This window comes from Tubulanus polymorphus, chromosome 3 (assembly GCF_964204645.1).
Source record: "Tubulanus polymorphus chromosome 3, tnTubPoly1.2, whole genome shotgun sequence".
NCBI classification, from domain to species: Eukaryota; Metazoa; Nemertea; class Palaeonemertea; order Tubulaniformes; family Tubulanidae; genus Tubulanus; species Tubulanus polymorphus.
The window spans coordinates 5,460,168-5,476,329 of record NC_134027.1 but is presented as its reverse complement, the minus strand read 5'-3'; the positions used below and the strand labels follow the sequence as shown (position 1 = coordinate 5,476,329).

Genomic DNA, 16,162 nt, shown 5'->3' with positions numbered 1-16,162 from the left:
GGATTATATCGAACTTAAAACAATAGATCGCGGTTAAAGAGATTATCATTAGTGGGATTTCCTGATGATAAACAGTCATTATGCAGAGAATGATTTATTCATCGTCACAACTACTGCCACTTCATAAATTGGGGTTGATCGATGACCAACCGAGAGCTATATCTTTCTTACACTAACTCGATTGTTTTGCCAAACCTAGCGCACAATGCCTGCGGAGAGATGATACAAATTACGTCTTACTCGTTGTTGCTTTAACGAAATAAATGTTCTCCCAGCGTCCGTCCAATATAAATGATACAACATAAACGTCGATGTTTTTTCCGTAAACAGTAAATTTATCTATTTCATATCTAAAAAATAAATGTTATTCGGCCTTCACATTCCTCCGGCCATTGCATTCGACGGATCAAGTTGTCTCTACCTATATCCGTAGTTGTAGATATGGTTTTTTTCTAGCAAATTATCTCAGATTCTTTAAAAAGGATCCCTCTGGTCTAACTGTGTGTATATTGAACACTTTTCGTCTGGACATTATACGTACAGCGACACGAGCTGTACCAGACACCATCCACAATACACACGAAATTACTCGATCCAATTGGTAGACATTGACCTCTAGCATTCCGACAACCTGAAGCAAAAGAATGACATGAAATCACGGAGTTCCTAACATAAGAACATCACGTCATTATTCATCAGTAATATGCAGTCCGGTTTGACTTGGAAAGACGACCAGGCTTACCGTATGACGTAACAACTGGACCAGCGCTCGTGCACGACCACGTATAGCAAGACCTTGTTGTCCACGAACTTCCTGCTGCATATTTCTGTCCGTCAGCTAACTGACAAAAATAGTCCACGGCTTCGGATCCTAAGAAAGATAAACCCCTATGTTTATCAATTATATATGCGAGCACCGGTTTTAACTGTGAATAACTCACGTTTACACGATGTTCCAGCTTGGTAAAATCCTTCTGGACATTTTACATCTATTCAAGAATAAACGATAATATTACATATATCTTATATCAATACCGCATACATGTGACATGAAATGAGAATCGATCAAAATAAAGGATTCAATCGCGTTCAAACTGACGTTGTGTGATGGCAGTGAATATTGGATCACTGAGTGCTTGTAAACCACCGAAATCATCTGACAGAAGAATCATATCAGTTTCTGTATTCATCAAACTCATGTAGTCCTGTACACTGGTAACATGCGACGATGGACCAACTATTATCACTTGTATTCCTAGGCGATGTATGATATCTGTGACCACCTTTATTTTCTGAAACAAGATCAACAGGTTTCTTAATCTCCAACCACTTTAACATGACTCTAGTCTAGGCTACAATTTTTTTTCACGTCGTTCATTAACCTCTTTGTCGTAGTAGAGATCGTTGCCAGTCACTAAAACCAGCGTTTCGCTCCGTGGCACTGCCTGCGGCAAACGTATCATGCCAAGTCGTATCATACGGACGGTTTCCCTCAATCCGTACAGCTGCTCGTAAGACGCCATCGCACTCGCCAATTTCTCAACGTCTTGAAGAGGGTTGGTTTGCCGGACGAATAACTCTTTGATAGCTTTCAATAAATCGAAATCACCGCCTGAAAATAGGTTGAGATTTAGGGAATGAACAGTATCCTTAAAACACTGCACATTTCAATAATAAGAGGATTATTCGTACGTAACCTTGATATTTCAACTCGGTTGGCAGAAGTAACATGACTTCAGAAAGCGTATGTTGCCCCACGGTAAACACCGAAGATGCCGAATCAGCACAATGCACAAGTCCTATCTTAACATCGTTTCCTGTAAATTTCTCGAGCGTCGATTGAACCAGATTTTTCACGTGGCCAAAGTTTCCCTCGCCTACGTAATCAGAGCTGTCCACCAAAAAGAGTAATGTGTATTTAGAGGCGATGTCCGGAGCAAGAGTGGGAATCGGTTCGGTTGTCGGAACTGCTGCTGTTGTGTTTGGGATCGTGGCTGCAATAGAGATGAAAAAGATGAATCCTATACCCCCCTTTACCGCACTAACACTTAAGTTGAGTTTTTCTGCAAATATATCTGTTTCTGTCTTTCAGAATTCCTGCTGTGAATAGTTATCGTTTGTAGTGTTGAATGTTGTTCGGGTTGAATATCGTATTCATGCACTTTTTGTTAGATATATATCATTTTCTGTTGCTTAATGTAGGTAATGAATTCATAGTGTACAGGATTGGAGGTTTTAACTGTACGAATAGGAGATTATGATTCTGTAGACGTGCTAGTTTGAAGAGGTATCGAATGATAACGACCAGTCACGGGACCTGATGTAGCTATATCTATTTCCAGGGAAGTATCTACTATTCCTACAAAATGTGCCGCATTCTTCGAGAAGTGACTCCCGTAATTGGAGAGTTCAGTATCATGTTGGGTTGTTCTAATAAAAGCTTTTTGACACTAAAACAAAAGAAAAAATGGAACGGAAGGAAAATGTATCACGTGAAAAAGGTTTTTGTAGTGATATTTTGATTTTTGTCGATGATGTTTTTAGTTTTTTACTTAAAACATTTGTGTTTCTTGTCTGTATCATCATAGCCCACGCCCAGTTTCACGAAAAGGTCGATTTAATTTCTTTATAGATTCAGTTAGCATCTTAAATCGATTGAGGAGTTAAACCTTTTTGTGAAACTGAGCCCAGGTTTTTCAATGTAATTCGTGTACGTACAGGTAAGCGGGTTCGTGAGTATTTCATGGGTATTTTGGATTGATTTCGATTTTCTATTTGTATGTTTCGTTGTTCCGAAATACAGGTTACTGATGAATATACTTACCAGACTGACAAAGCAGTTTCGCCTTGAAAATAATTGAATCCGGTAATGAGATATCATAAGCCTGGATGCATCCGAGATAACCTGTGAAATAGTTGTTGTTCGGTGGCTGAACACCAAAGTATATATCACCAGTTGTCAGACTAATAATCTTCCCAATATTTTGAGTTCCAACGTTCTCGTTGACCCAATATTTCAGAACGCCGTCATCGTTATCGTAAGCCATGCCGACAAAGTTCCAAAATCCATCTTGTAGTCCACTAACGAGCGTAAATGCTAAATCTAAATTCAGTCTTACTTCGAATGCGTTGTCTTTCACTCTCATGTACGCGCCACTGTTCCATTGCATTATCCCGTATGTATTACTGACGTTTTTGGGACGAACAAAAAGAAAGAACGTAAAACTTCGAGATTGTGCGAAGTCAAAAAAGTTGTTGACGTTCGAAAGTTTTATGTAATTCGTGCCGTTCAAGAGATAAACCATTTGAGCTTCACCAGCAAAATCAAGTTCTGTCAATATTGCTCCATAGTTTGTTAGGTTATTGCCGTACTCAGATAGGTCAGACAGTGTACTGTTTTCATCCAAAGGCCAATATCCTAAAAAAAGTAATTTGCTTCAGTTGATTCTCGGATTCAACATAACACAATCTTGTGTTTGTTAGAAAATATTTCAGCTGATAATACAACTAACCAATTGTAGGAAATGGAGGGCCATCTGTTGACTCAGCTGAAATACAATATCACCATAAGACAGTTAACTAGCAATATACTTATGAATCTGAAAAACTTTTTCTTACGATTTCAATACCTGTTCCAATGCAGTATACTTGATTCAGTGATTCTATTTCAGCATAGGTAAGTACTTTATCGTACATGGCCATACACGCAATCCGTCCATGCATATCATATAGACCGGTTCCTGACGTCCGACCAATTATCAAATCTTGAGACATCGTCATATTTTTTGTGCCGATGTTAAATTCATGAGCTTGTCCATCCATCCACAATTTCAGTTTACCTAAAATGAGATACCAGTTAAATCATATATGGTTGCATTCATTTTTTGTTGTTGTTGAAAATTACGTTCAGTCGAGCCATTTGAACAGACGAACCGGCCGAGTAGTCATATGAAACTATGAGAGAGGTCCACTGATGAAGCGGTGATGGTGTAGGGTGCTGATAAACACCCGAATCGAATCTACTCCAAACGTTTTGTTGAACTCCGTTCATATGCATCGTAATCTTCAAAACTAACTCATCGTATAAAAGTAGCGTATGGTACTTGCGACTCTGCATCTTGAAATAAACTGTCCAAGTAAAGTCTCGCATTCCGAAATCGAGTTGTCCATTATTGGGAATCTGAAATTCAAAACTAGGTGGCATTATCGATGAATTAACTTTAGTACACGTTCATATTCTGGATAGAAGGCTTTGCTCTGACTCACATACCACCATGTAATCACCAGTACCATCGAATTCGTAGCTGTAAAATGAAATTTGATTGCGAGGTCCTTTTCCATGGAATACTGATGGGTCACCGTGTGGTGTACCGCCTAGTACGCCGCCGGCCACGTCTGCTGTACCGAATAGTTTATCAAATCGCCACATAGCAACAGGTGCCATTGTCGGTTCTGCTTGAGATAAAAAGCACAAGGATAAGCTTGAGGTCCTATATGTTTCTAAATGACTGCACGTCTCCATAGAAGGCAGGTTTACTAACCGCTGTCGCCTTTGCAAAATACTGCATTAATTGCGTCCATTTGTATTTTTGTGAGTTCCTTCTCGAATAAAGACATGCAGGCTACATTGCCTCTGTACTGATACTGGTACCACGATACAATGGCACCTATCAATATATTACCAGTGGTATCAGGTGTCAATGACGGAACACTTGCCGAAGTTACCGAATCATTCGCATACATTTTCAGTGAACCTGTGGCTAAGTTGTAAGAGGTGGCAACGAAATTCCAAGCGTTCTGTACAAGTTCGGTGCTGTAGTAATTACTACCAACGAACGTGGCATAGAATTTATTATTTATGACACCTAAGCGTGCTCCTAGATAATTAGATTAAAGGACAAAACAAGCATGTTATTCATTTGATACTATTAGATAGGCTTATATTAACATGCAATAATTGGCTTACCAGTCACCCATCCCCACAAAACCTGATAGTTGGTTAACGTGGGTTTGATGTAGGCCATGATTGTGAATGATTTCCCTTGTAAATTTAGTGGTCCACTGGGGTCGGCTGAATTTATGTAGAAAACTGAATTTCCGGTTACCGACTGGAAACTGGAGAATCCTGGTAAGTCGTTTGGTCCAATGCCACTGCTTAATTGAAAAGGCACATTGACGTCAGTGATCGGGATTCTGTTCCTCGATAAATCATTCGTTCCAAACGTTGCATCCAGGCGTAAATACAGTTTTGGAGACTGAAACGAATCTGTGCAAACAGTGCCATTAAAACACTATTCTATTGTTAAATATAGAAATTATAACGAGTCATTTTTACTAACCGAGGTGCCCAATGCAGCGTAGTCGAGCCGCCTCTACTTCTGAATCAGTCAGCCCCTTGTCATGTATGCTAATGCATCCAATTTGTCCAGCAAAGTAATTTGGGCTACCGGGATCCGAGCCAGCCGGTCGATGACCGATGTAGAAATCACCCGATGTATTTGAAAATGAAATCACATTTTTGGCTTCGTATTTTGAACCTTGTACAGATACACTGAGGTGGCCAATAGTTGGTTCGTGCGTTACAGCCACGAACGTCCATGTATTCGTAGGTACTGGGTCCGTTTGGTCAGATATATCTAAAGTATTGTGATCTAGACTAATTTGAATATGCATGTTATTAGACAGCCAAATATACATCCCTTGGTACCATTCGAAAATAGGCATAGCCGCGACTTGTGTTGGTCGTATGTAAGCTGTGATGGTGAAACCAAACAGTTTGTTTTTTATATCAAGTGATGTGTCCTCTTTAGAAAAGCGGATCTTATGGCTGGATCCATCGAATGTCGATAAGAATCCTTCATTGCCATCATAATTGAGGCCTTGAACAAAAGTATAGGAATCCTCTGATGGGTTGTTGCCATTCCCTGTTACGTCCAATGTTGCTGAGGTGGTGTCAAGAGTCCATTTGGCCACACGATGATCGTATGCTCCTAGAATGTGCATGAGTAAAGCTGGGTTAGCTCTCAATGTATAGCCCAAGAACGAGAGAGGTAAGAATTTGAAAATTCTGAAATGGCGATGCAATCGCAGTGAATAAGACTTTCACCTGAGACTTACCACAGCTAATATCTAATACGAGAGTGACGACAGCGAAGAAAAGAAACATCACGTAGATCAATGTAGCTTCATTTGTGACTCCTAAGGGTATGCGGCTAACTTTGTAGAGCGATTGAAAAAATTCAACCTACAAAATATTTTCTCAGCGCACTTTATGTCCATCTAATGAAAACTGGTCATATTGTTGTAATTGGTTTCCATGGACTTCACTAAAGTTACTCTCGCTAGGTTCATACTCAGTGATAATGACCCTTTTCTGAAAGAAAACTGGACCCAAAAGGCACCCTTTAAAATCAACTGGACACATAACTGTTCATTATTCACTACGGAAGCGTTCCGGGCACATAAGGAAAATAGATTAAATGATTTATTAATTTGAAAAATTGATTTCAGGTACTTCTTTTAATGAAATTTAACCTATTTTAGTCAGAAACTTTGTTTATCAATTGAAATAATTCTCATCAGAGAATCAAAATCTTTTTCATTAAATCATTAATACATCCCAAAACATGAAACAATGCAGGCCCGTAGTGAGTTCTGGAGTTGCGTCCAAGAAAAACGCATCTCCAGGCGTATGAATTTCAAAATCTGGGGAAGGACCCCTTACCCCCTTCACTTACGGCGCTCGTGCGTCCGGCAATATTTTCGGAACGAATATCGTTATTAGGTTCCGCTATTAGGATTACCCCCCCCCCCCCAACTACGGGCCCGAACACTGCCGTCCTGGGGCCATATTTTCGAATTAAAGAACAATTCTTTCGATTTTCAAATTAAGAAAATAGATAAACACACATAGGCATATTTACTTTTGAAGTAAAAATAGATACCCTTAAATCTGAGTGAAATTATGACCTACATAAGAGATTCAATCTTGATTTCACTTCCTGTTTGTAGTGTCATGTATCAACGAATGCTAATTTACTTCCCGGAAGTTTTTCTTTGTATAGGAACAGGTCTATATATCTCTTATTGAAATTTCGGGAGCCCCAATACAAGCAGGTAACATAGAGTATGGCTTCGCTACATTGCACAAGATTAGTTGACTCATTTTGGGTACGTAAAAAAGCTTCCACTGAAATCATGTTCTGTTGTCAACAACCAGAAAATAGAAAATAATAGCAAAATTTGTATTAGGGGACTGACTTCTGCAGTACTGCCGGGATTGAGGCCCTGAGCACTCGCCTAAAGGATGGAAATAAAACATTGAAAGATTTCGAGGATTATTTGAAGCAGAGGTATAAGTATATAGCAATATTTCATTTGGCCTAAATGACGTATCCAAAATCTTTTCTGATAGCCTTTCTTCTGACATGTTTGTTCAATAGAAAGAAGATTGAGGATGAATACGCAAAATCAATGATGAAGCTTGTTGGATCCATGGGCGGGAAACAGGAATTAGGGTTTGTACCTTATATGAATCAAAATACCCAACCAGACATACAAAAACTTGTATATCAACTATTCTTCGGTCACTATTGGAATTTTGATAATGTGCTTCTTATCGGTAAAGGGTTTGTAACCGAACGTTACTTATACTCTTTTAATTACAGTACTCTTAGAAACTCGTGGGAAGCTCTAAAGGATTGTTTAGAAGATATTGCACATTGCCATTTTGAAATTGAAAAAGCATTGGATGAAGAAATTAGTAGAGTAAACAAACTTGCCGAAAGACAAAGGACCGAGCGCCAAAGTGTGGGTTATAGTAAAAGATTATTTTGATAGCACATATATATATTGGTATTTACTGATCGAAACCTTGAATTTACCCTTAGGAAGAAGATAAAGTTGGAAAGGCCCATAACAAAAAGAAGGCTTTGCACAAAAAGACATTAATGGTAAGAAAAAAAATAATACATAGGGGAATGTGAAAATATTTCTGGATTATCATTTAATCAAATTGAAAACTCTTATCAACTTGAAGGCAAAAAAGCAGTATGAAATAAAATGTAAAGAAGCGGACACGGCGGAACGAAATGCCAACATGCTTCGACAGAGTAGTTCCACTCAAAAGAAAGAACTGGATAAGGTAGTCTTTATACTTTGTTTCACTTAAGTCTCACCAATATTTAGACGCAAACTCATAATCAAAAGACCTTAAATTTCGTTTGAAATATCTAGGCCAACGTAAAAGAACAAAAATCTAAGCAACAGGCAAAACAGTGCGGTAGGTGTCAAGGACTTGCATCCATATGTCCTCGTAAGATATCCGTGTATATGCATGAAATTTATTCCCAAGGCTGATTTGATTTCTAGATGAAACGTACGCCAAATCTATCCAGCATCTTGAAGTTGCTCGACAAACTTGGGAGGTTGACATGGAATACGCCTGCGAGGTGAGAAACAAATGAAGTTACATTCAGAATACGCTGCTCATACCTATCCTTCCTCTCATGTGATTTTTAATCCAACACTGACTTAACGTCCAGGGACCAGTTGACCTTTTCACAGGTTTACTCTAACCAAACTTGAGCAACTGGTCACCTCTTCACAGGCATCGATCCCACTTTGTGTATATTCTAGGCGTTTCAGAAGATTGAAGAGGAACGAATTATGTTTTTAAGAAATGAGATCTGGGCTCATACGAATATCTGTTCACAGATGTGTGTCATGTTAGACAATGTAGGTGTTCGACTTGTCATGTGTTCATGTTTGAAAAATCATATTGTAATTTTTGGGATTTCTTTTGTTTTGCAAGGACTACGAAAAGGTTCGTATTAGTCTTGAATCGTGTATTATACAAGATGATATCAGCGAATTTATTCAGAAAAGTATGACCGGAACTGATCGACCAGGTAATTCAGTTTACATCGTATAACAGGGGCGGGTCTAGGAGAATTGGAAGACAAGGGTCCAGAAGACAAGAAAATGCAACTTTAAGACAAAGTAGCCCAGTTAGCTGAGGTTCCGTGTAGATCCGCTCTCGGTTCTACATATTTTCAAAGATACACATCCGAAAGAGTGCAATTTCTAAGAGTATGAGTGTCAAATTTACAGCTTTTTTAAACAATTTGACACCGATTGGGCAGGCAGGGGCCCGTGACCCATGAGAATGCAGGGCTCCAAGACCAACCCCCAAATCCGCCCCTGGTAAATCCATGACGTCTGTTTTTACTGGTAAAAATCTGTTGATTTTTGATAATGTCAGTCATGCTACACGAAGCTACACGCGTATAAAATTGGTGAATTGATGATTAATCAGAGTCTTGATTAATCAAATCAGATGTTATATTCAACAGCGCCGGTGATATACGAGTCGTACCATCACGCCGCAACGAGTAAAACGCAACGAAAGCTTTCTGCAAGTGGACAAATTTCAGCGTTCTCAAATCGACCGTTAGGTAATTCGCCATCTACTTCTGTGTCCAGCTTTAGCTTAGCAGGTATTATCTATCGTGATCAAGCGTCGATACTGTAAGAGTTCAGGTGAATGAAATTGCGTATAATATGCTTTTTTAAACTTGTTACAGATCATTACAACCACGACGAAGGGGCCGATGATTACAGCGATAAAGAATTCGACGACGATTGAATACAGAGGAGATCACATTTCGACCAAATGGAGACCAAGATATAGATAAAGACAACAGATTTATTAAAACCAGAATACGTCTATATTCATAGATTTTTCGGGAATATGTTGTAAGACAGATATTTTTACATGAGATCAATCAAGAGTATGTTATAATCGAGAAGTTGTTAGAAATCATGGGAAATGGGTCATACTTGTAATGGAGTGAAGCCGGCCTATTCTATGTGTGTTGTTTCGTATTTCTCGTCTCAAGATTTATCGAGAATTAAAAGATTAGTTATATTGCATCGTTTCGTTTAAAGTTTCCGTCTTAGCTGATTGAGATCTTTTCGTAACAGCGCGCGCACGTTTAAGTCTCGGCGGTGCTGATTTGATTCGAATCTTTCTCGTAGTCGTTAGCGAATTATGTCTCTGAGAATGAAACGCTTTACCGGGTATCACCGCCGAGCGACCTTTGATCTTGGTACGTTTAGCAGTGCTCGGGCGACTGTGTTGATCAACACCGAGTTTATCAAATTGTTTACTCAGATCATCGTCAACCTGAATCCCTGAACGAGGACGCAGATCTTTTCCGATTTTTGCACATCGCCCGCCGCTTGAGTATGTAGCGTGACTAGATCTCGGTCTGCCCATTATAATGTTATTTGCGTTGATAAGTTTACCGCGGCTAGTGCGATTCTGACAGGCGTTGCACGATTGAGGGCGAGTTGGTGGTTTGGAGCGTACATCATCGTCGTCGGAGCCGATCGGAGTTTGTCGAGTGTGGTCGGTATACGCGGTGGATGATTGCGCACATCGCCCATTGCAATACGGCTGCCGACATTGAATACAAATATGCTGGGCTGCTTTCTTTGTCGGGCAGTCTCCTGTACATGCAGGCTGTAAACAGTTTCCGCAACATTTTCTATCGCGACTTCTAGCACTTTGGGCTCGTCGTCCTTGCGATTTCAGTATCTGTGATAGTGCCATTTTGTGACGAATGGCGGCTCGAGCCTTTTCTTTCTTCGATATTTCCCACTCGATTGTTTTTGTTTGAAGTCTTTCCAATTGTATAAATCGATCTATCATCGCCTCGTCAGCGACATTCGCCGGTCGTCTCTTCGTCATTTCGCGCCAGTCTTTGTCGAATTTACTCAAATCATTAAAATCGACGTGTTTGAACTCGATAGGGCCGGCGTATTCGAATTCGTACGAAGGTAAGAGCACGCGAGATGCGTCGAAATCGTACTTGAGATAATCTCGTGGATGCTCAGCCGAATAAACAGCCTGCATGTTCTCCGGACGCAGGTATAAATCTGGCGCACATCGGCTTTCGTCGACCGATGGTTCAGGGATGTTTTCATCGTCCGACATATCTGATTCGGATATTGCTTTGTCCCCATTGTCGGTTATATCTCCAAAGCCGCTATCGATGATGTCGCAGGCTGCTATACTGTATATGTTAGATGTCGATAGTGAATCGAATTCGCCTGTCTGGTTATCGCGCATCTTAGCCGGACTTGAACTCGGACGCTGTCTTGGCTCATAAACATACTTTGATGTATTCAACCTACAATGTGAATGCCATGATAGAAAAATCGTTTCAGCATATATTTCTGGCTCATAACTGTTCTTTGCCTTCCAAGTGAACCTTTATATCAGTACGTCGTCAACCATGTAAACTTTCGTTCATAATTCAGATTTTACTTAATTCGGAGAAATTTCGGCAGTCCCTATAGTAATCCGAATAAGTGAGTGTGAGTCTACTGTAAAAGTTGACTGTTTAAATCTATCACGCAACCCCGGTCTTGTTATACTTACGTTTTGGTCTCTGTTTGCCAGGGATTAGAACCCATTATTGGTTTACATCTTACATGTAGTGGTTCGCGTCTAAATCTTCTTGTTTCTGTAGTCGAATCATGAGGATTCCACGTTTTCTTTTGGAATACTTTCATACTTTCCGCCAATTGACTACGATAAAGTATTGGTTGATTGTCATTTTTTGTCGGGGCTGATCGCAGATTCTTAAAAAAAGAAATTGGTAAGATACGTGTATATTAAAATCGTTATCAGGGAAGGTAAGCTTAAAGAATGTTATTTACCCTAAAACTGGTGGAAGTGCGAATTCTACCGGGATAGCCTATATGTACCTCGCGTACCTGGTCTGCAAGTTTCCTAAATTGTGACTTAAGAGTGAAAAATTAAAGTTTCAATTAGCCTTCTACTCAGACAACATGTTAAGCGAGCCACGAGAAAACACAATCTTTACCTTCGTTAATTTGCATGAATCCATATCTGAAAAAAAGAACTGCTTTCAGAACTAAGAATGCTTTTCAGCAAATACATGTGATAAAAGAGGTCGACGCGGTTGAGATATTTTGCGACCGCATTGCTTGCTTCCTTGCGTAGATCGTTAGGATTATATTTGAACGGTTATTAACGTGGCTTTCAATAATAGCGACTCCATTAGGCTGAACATTTCTACTTCCTGTTTCTACCGATTTCGTATTTAATGTCTGACATAACGGACGAGATTCAGCACAATACGCGATTTTACTAGTTTGGAAATGGAATTTTTCGTCTTATGTCTCTTGGTGTAAATCAATGATGTTAGATATGGCTGTTATATAATGTTATGTTCACTGGTACTGCTTACACTATACTAAAGAATCATCATTATAACAGTAAACGTCTTTGATTTTCAAATTCGCTATTCTAGCAATATTTTCAAATGAAATAAATGGATTGCATTTACGGAATATAATACACATACCTTGTGAATATTTCTCCGGCACATAGATCCCTCCCCGATCTTTTGAAGGCGGCTGAAATAAGTATACACACACCAAGTGACATTGTCAAACACGATCAGATTACATTTCTTGAATTGAATTGATTAATGATGATGACTCGGCACACATTTTGTACTTAATGATAAATTGATTGCATCTTAATTTTACTCTAAATCATTTAAACAATCGACACAAATCGCGTGTGTCATTTCAAATTCATTTCCATTTAACAGTATAATTCCAAAAGCGACGCAAATGTATGATCGATATGCACGTAAAAGAAAAGAACTGTGATCGTCAATGAGCATTCGTCTCCATTCAAGACTCATTCAAGACACGCTAATTTATTTACAATATAGAAAATAGTCAAAATCATGATGTTGAAAATGTAGATTAGTAGAGATTAAGCAATATTATATATTAGAATTTCATTAACATCGAAACTCACCCTAGGCCCCGAATCAGTTTTAGTCCAAGCATCGAGTTTGACAACTGGCGGCCGAGAACACGGTGTTATTCTAGAAAAACATCAATAAAAATGAGTAATGAATCAAATGAATCGTTTCCCTAATGACTAACAAAAGAAATATATATCTATCAAAATACGCGTAAGAGGAAATCAGTGCACATTTCCACGGAATGTCGTCACGTGGTATATACTCGATCATGGTTACCTTTTCACATCAATTATATTCCCAAGTTTCACGCTTTCAGTTCTTAACATTTTGCGCCACTACCTAATTATATAACACTGTAATGAGTGATACTGCAGCATAACCTCATACATCGTTCGCGTTGTCCGATAAAATCATCAAATAGTCGCGCACAATATGTATCGTTGGAAGCAACAATAATATTGGTCAACCTGCCGTGAATACATCGATCAGCTGCGATAAAATTACCGCATATCTAATCAATTACAGCCTTAATTTGAGAATAATTCTTCGCTTCTACTGGTTTGAGCGAAAAGCAATTTCATAGTCAATATTTCAAACAAAGAACGAGCTCATGTGTTTTTAATAGCTTGATTTATTCCTGTAGACTGGTACTGTGCGTTTCGTGATCGTTATTTTGTACGGAAAGTCCACATATCTGCTCGTTGCGAATTGCGTAGCTGTGCACGAAAATGGCGAACAATGCAAACAAGTGCGCGACATTCAGCGTGAATTAACAAAGTGAATAAATAAGATTAAAACGTCCGAAATTAGGATATATCGAGAAATCAATTATTAGAATCTCGATCTGCTATTCGTTTTTAGTTCAATAATTCACGTATTGCGTGCGCGACGATAAAGAAAAGTAAAGCGGTTTTAATGAATTTGCGATGCTCCACTGATTCTGAATGCCCAAAAAAGTACCTACTTAAGTAAATTACGTGTACCATTGCGCACACATCGCGTGTAACCGTCGATAATACTAATAATTGGAAAATATGAACCAAATTACTATCTATACCATTCAACATATATAGACCAGATCTTTTTTCTCACGATCTCGAACAGAAATTATGCTAATGAGCATCGTCAATAGATGTCCTTGCCGAAAGAATCTCAGTTGATTTCAATCTGAGAATGACGAATTGGGGCCATGAACTTGACCCTTTATTTGATTCTACTTCAGCCGATAGGAAGAGATTTTATACACGTATATCTTAATCGAATGTTTCAAGGCGCTTATACTAATTCAGTTCAATATATTTCTCGCGTTAAAACGAACACAGAATATTCCTTGCTTGGTTGGAATCAATATCTCTTAAAGAAAATGTTCATCGCACGCAAGCTACGTCGTCCATTGTGACAACATCCAGCGCAAGACAATATTTGTGTATCACACGCTTATTTGAGTTTCTTGATTAATTTATTAAGCCACCCTGCCGAGTTCGATGCCGTCGTCAACGAGACAGTCTTGCGTCACGCACAAAAACAACTAAATGCCTTTTCGGCTAATGGCTGAAAAGTTTATATCTACCACAGTGATTGATCAGCTCGTTATCAAATTGTTAATCAGATGATGATGATGCTGACATTACGACATCGAGCGTTTAGATTTCCAATAAATTATTCAACGCCTACAGATTCTGCAACAATAATTTCTGTTAATTGCCCAGGGAAAGTGTTGGTCCATCAAATGTCGTCGTTATGATTTAAGCTGGTCATATTCAACGACATAGCGGTCCATATTTTCATAAGAGCAAATTTGTTAATGTCTTGACCTCAAAGCTGACCTTTGTTTAATTTAGCATAACCATGTGTATATATTAGTCTTGCCTATGGGCCATTATCTTATATATTTATTCTTTACGTGTTAAACAAGGTTTTTACTTCCAGCAAATGAAATGTACACTTTCCCACTTTCCACGAATTTGAAGGATACGACGGTAACACACATTAATATTCAATGACTGTTATATATAAAAGGACTAGTACTCCTGTTATAATGAGCAGGTCGCATTCATTCTGAGTCAACAAACGCAAGATCTCGTCGTGAGAAAGGAAACATTTCAAATTATAACGTCACCTAATTAATACAGACTACAATTACGACACGGTACTGCGTTAATTCAGCAATACAGTAAAAGTCAAAGCAAAGCGTGAGAAATCCCTTTGAGAAAGCGACGGTGTATCAAATACTGAAGCTACAGGATATAAATTCATACATAACTGCTTTGCAAATCCACGTTGATTAATGTTACTTACAAGGCCACCTGCTTGGTACAAACTATTTCCATTGCTTATTATTTGTTTTTATCTTAAAAATGGCACTCTGTTATCAAACCTACTCGAGGTCAGTAGAATTATGTCGTAATGACTCTGATTGAAAACCGTTCCCACACCTGTTAATTACTTTCCGATTTTGGAATTGGAAATGGACAGTTCTTTTGTTTTACCGACTTAACGGAAGGTATGTCTATATTTGCCAGTGATTTTTAGATATAATGCTACAAAAATATATAATGCCGTTTTTATCTACTTCAACGTACCTGTTAAGCTTGTATTCGGTTGGTATATTTGCGGGCCAGTATTGGCCATAAACTAGAGTCAGTATATTGACATCAAACCGTTCTGTATCCATCATCGTCTTTGGTGAGTTTCAATAAATATTAGCTTTCACTCTGGTATGATTATTGCACGATGAACCCCGGTTGATCCTGTAAGTTTCTGTACTTATATAGCGACAAAGCGCCTTACCGCGACATTTTATTGCCAAGATCATAATGCTATTTGTTGAGACGGTACGTGCTGTGTGTTAGCTTTGCCATAAAACCATTACACTGAAAAACTGTTTGGCAGGTGCGTAGTGACTGTGCAGGTTAAACCACCAATTAGTTCATTCATTTTTATGGAGAAACCGATCAACGAATCCATGAAATGTGATTCTTAATTACCGGTAAACGTATTGAAAAGAAACATCGCTAGTCTTAGATTTTGATGCATTTATGAAAGAAAAATAAATGTAATGAAGATTTTTTTATATGGAAGAAATCATTTAAAAATATTTTCATATCGTACGAATACGTTCGTGGTTTGTTTTGAATTGAATTATGAATTAAAATTGCTTCGTATCCTGATAACAAATACCAAATATGTCTTATTGTTGAGTCACATCCGAAAAAATGCGGATTTTATCAATAAAATTGTTTCAATTTTCAATAACGTGCGTAGACTGTAAGACTGTTTCTGTTGTTTGTTATATATCTCTATGGTGACAATCGTAAACTCGCTGAATTGGGTTAACGGTTTTATAT

The 16,162-nt window shown here is 38.6% G+C and overlaps 4 protein-coding genes across 5 annotated transcripts; 1 reads left to right on the top strand and 3 right to left on the bottom strand.

Annotated features, from left to right (window-relative positions):
• Positions 1 to 436: 436 nt before the first annotated feature.
• On the bottom strand, positions 437 to 1,738 carry LOC141901001 (uncharacterized). Its single transcript, XM_074788053.1, has 6 exons — positions 1,698 to 1,738; positions 1,383 to 1,612; positions 1,100 to 1,292; positions 942 to 989; positions 743 to 871; positions 437 to 631 (listed from the first exon to the last, which is right to left on the bottom strand). Exons 1-6 carry the CDS (start codon positions 1,729 to 1,731, stop codon positions 495 to 497), a joined length of 771 nt encoding a protein of 256 aa, XP_074644154.1. The 5' UTR covers positions 1,732 to 1,738; the 3' UTR covers positions 437 to 494.
• A 681-nt stretch (positions 1,739 to 2,419) lies between these two features.
• Positions 2,420 to 3,266, bottom strand: LOC141901006 (uncharacterized). Its single transcript, XM_074788059.1, has 2 exons — positions 2,825 to 3,266; positions 2,420 to 2,450 (listed from the first exon to the last, which is right to left on the bottom strand). The coding sequence occupies exons 1-2, from the start codon at positions 3,168 to 3,170 to the stop codon at positions 2,431 to 2,433; spliced, it is 366 nt and encodes a 121-aa protein (XP_074644160.1). The 5' UTR covers positions 3,171 to 3,266; the 3' UTR covers positions 2,420 to 2,430.
• Positions 3,267 to 7,024: 3,758 nt separating this feature from the next.
• LOC141900992 (proline-serine-threonine phosphatase-interacting protein 1-like) lies at positions 7,025 to 9,928 on the top strand. 2 transcript variants are annotated; one of them, XM_074788041.1, is made up of 12 exons: positions 7,025 to 7,170; positions 7,252 to 7,352; positions 7,443 to 7,517; positions 7,668 to 7,809; positions 7,890 to 7,952; positions 8,039 to 8,143; positions 8,236 to 8,281; positions 8,371 to 8,450; positions 8,638 to 8,736; positions 8,813 to 8,909; positions 9,354 to 9,455; positions 9,585 to 9,928. In XM_074788041.1, exons 1-12 carry the CDS (start codon positions 7,129 to 7,131, stop codon positions 9,644 to 9,646), a joined length of 1,014 nt encoding a protein of 337 aa, XP_074644142.1. In that variant the 5' UTR covers positions 7,025 to 7,128; the 3' UTR covers positions 9,647 to 9,928. The 2 variants fall into 2 exon arrangements, with proteins under 2 accessions (XP_074644142.1, XP_074644141.1); XM_074788040.1 differs by having other exon boundaries at positions 9,354 to 9,497.
• Positions 9,920 to 15,651, bottom strand: LOC141900980 (uncharacterized). Its single transcript, XM_074788024.1, has 7 exons — positions 15,398 to 15,651; positions 12,866 to 12,935; positions 12,399 to 12,450; positions 11,895 to 11,920; positions 11,728 to 11,811; positions 11,447 to 11,649; positions 9,920 to 11,195 (listed from the first exon to the last, which is right to left on the bottom strand). Exons 1-7 carry the CDS (start codon positions 15,490 to 15,492, stop codon positions 9,920 to 9,922), a joined length of 1,806 nt encoding a protein of 601 aa, XP_074644125.1. The 5' UTR covers positions 15,493 to 15,651.
• Positions 15,652 to 16,162: the final 511 nt, after the last annotated feature.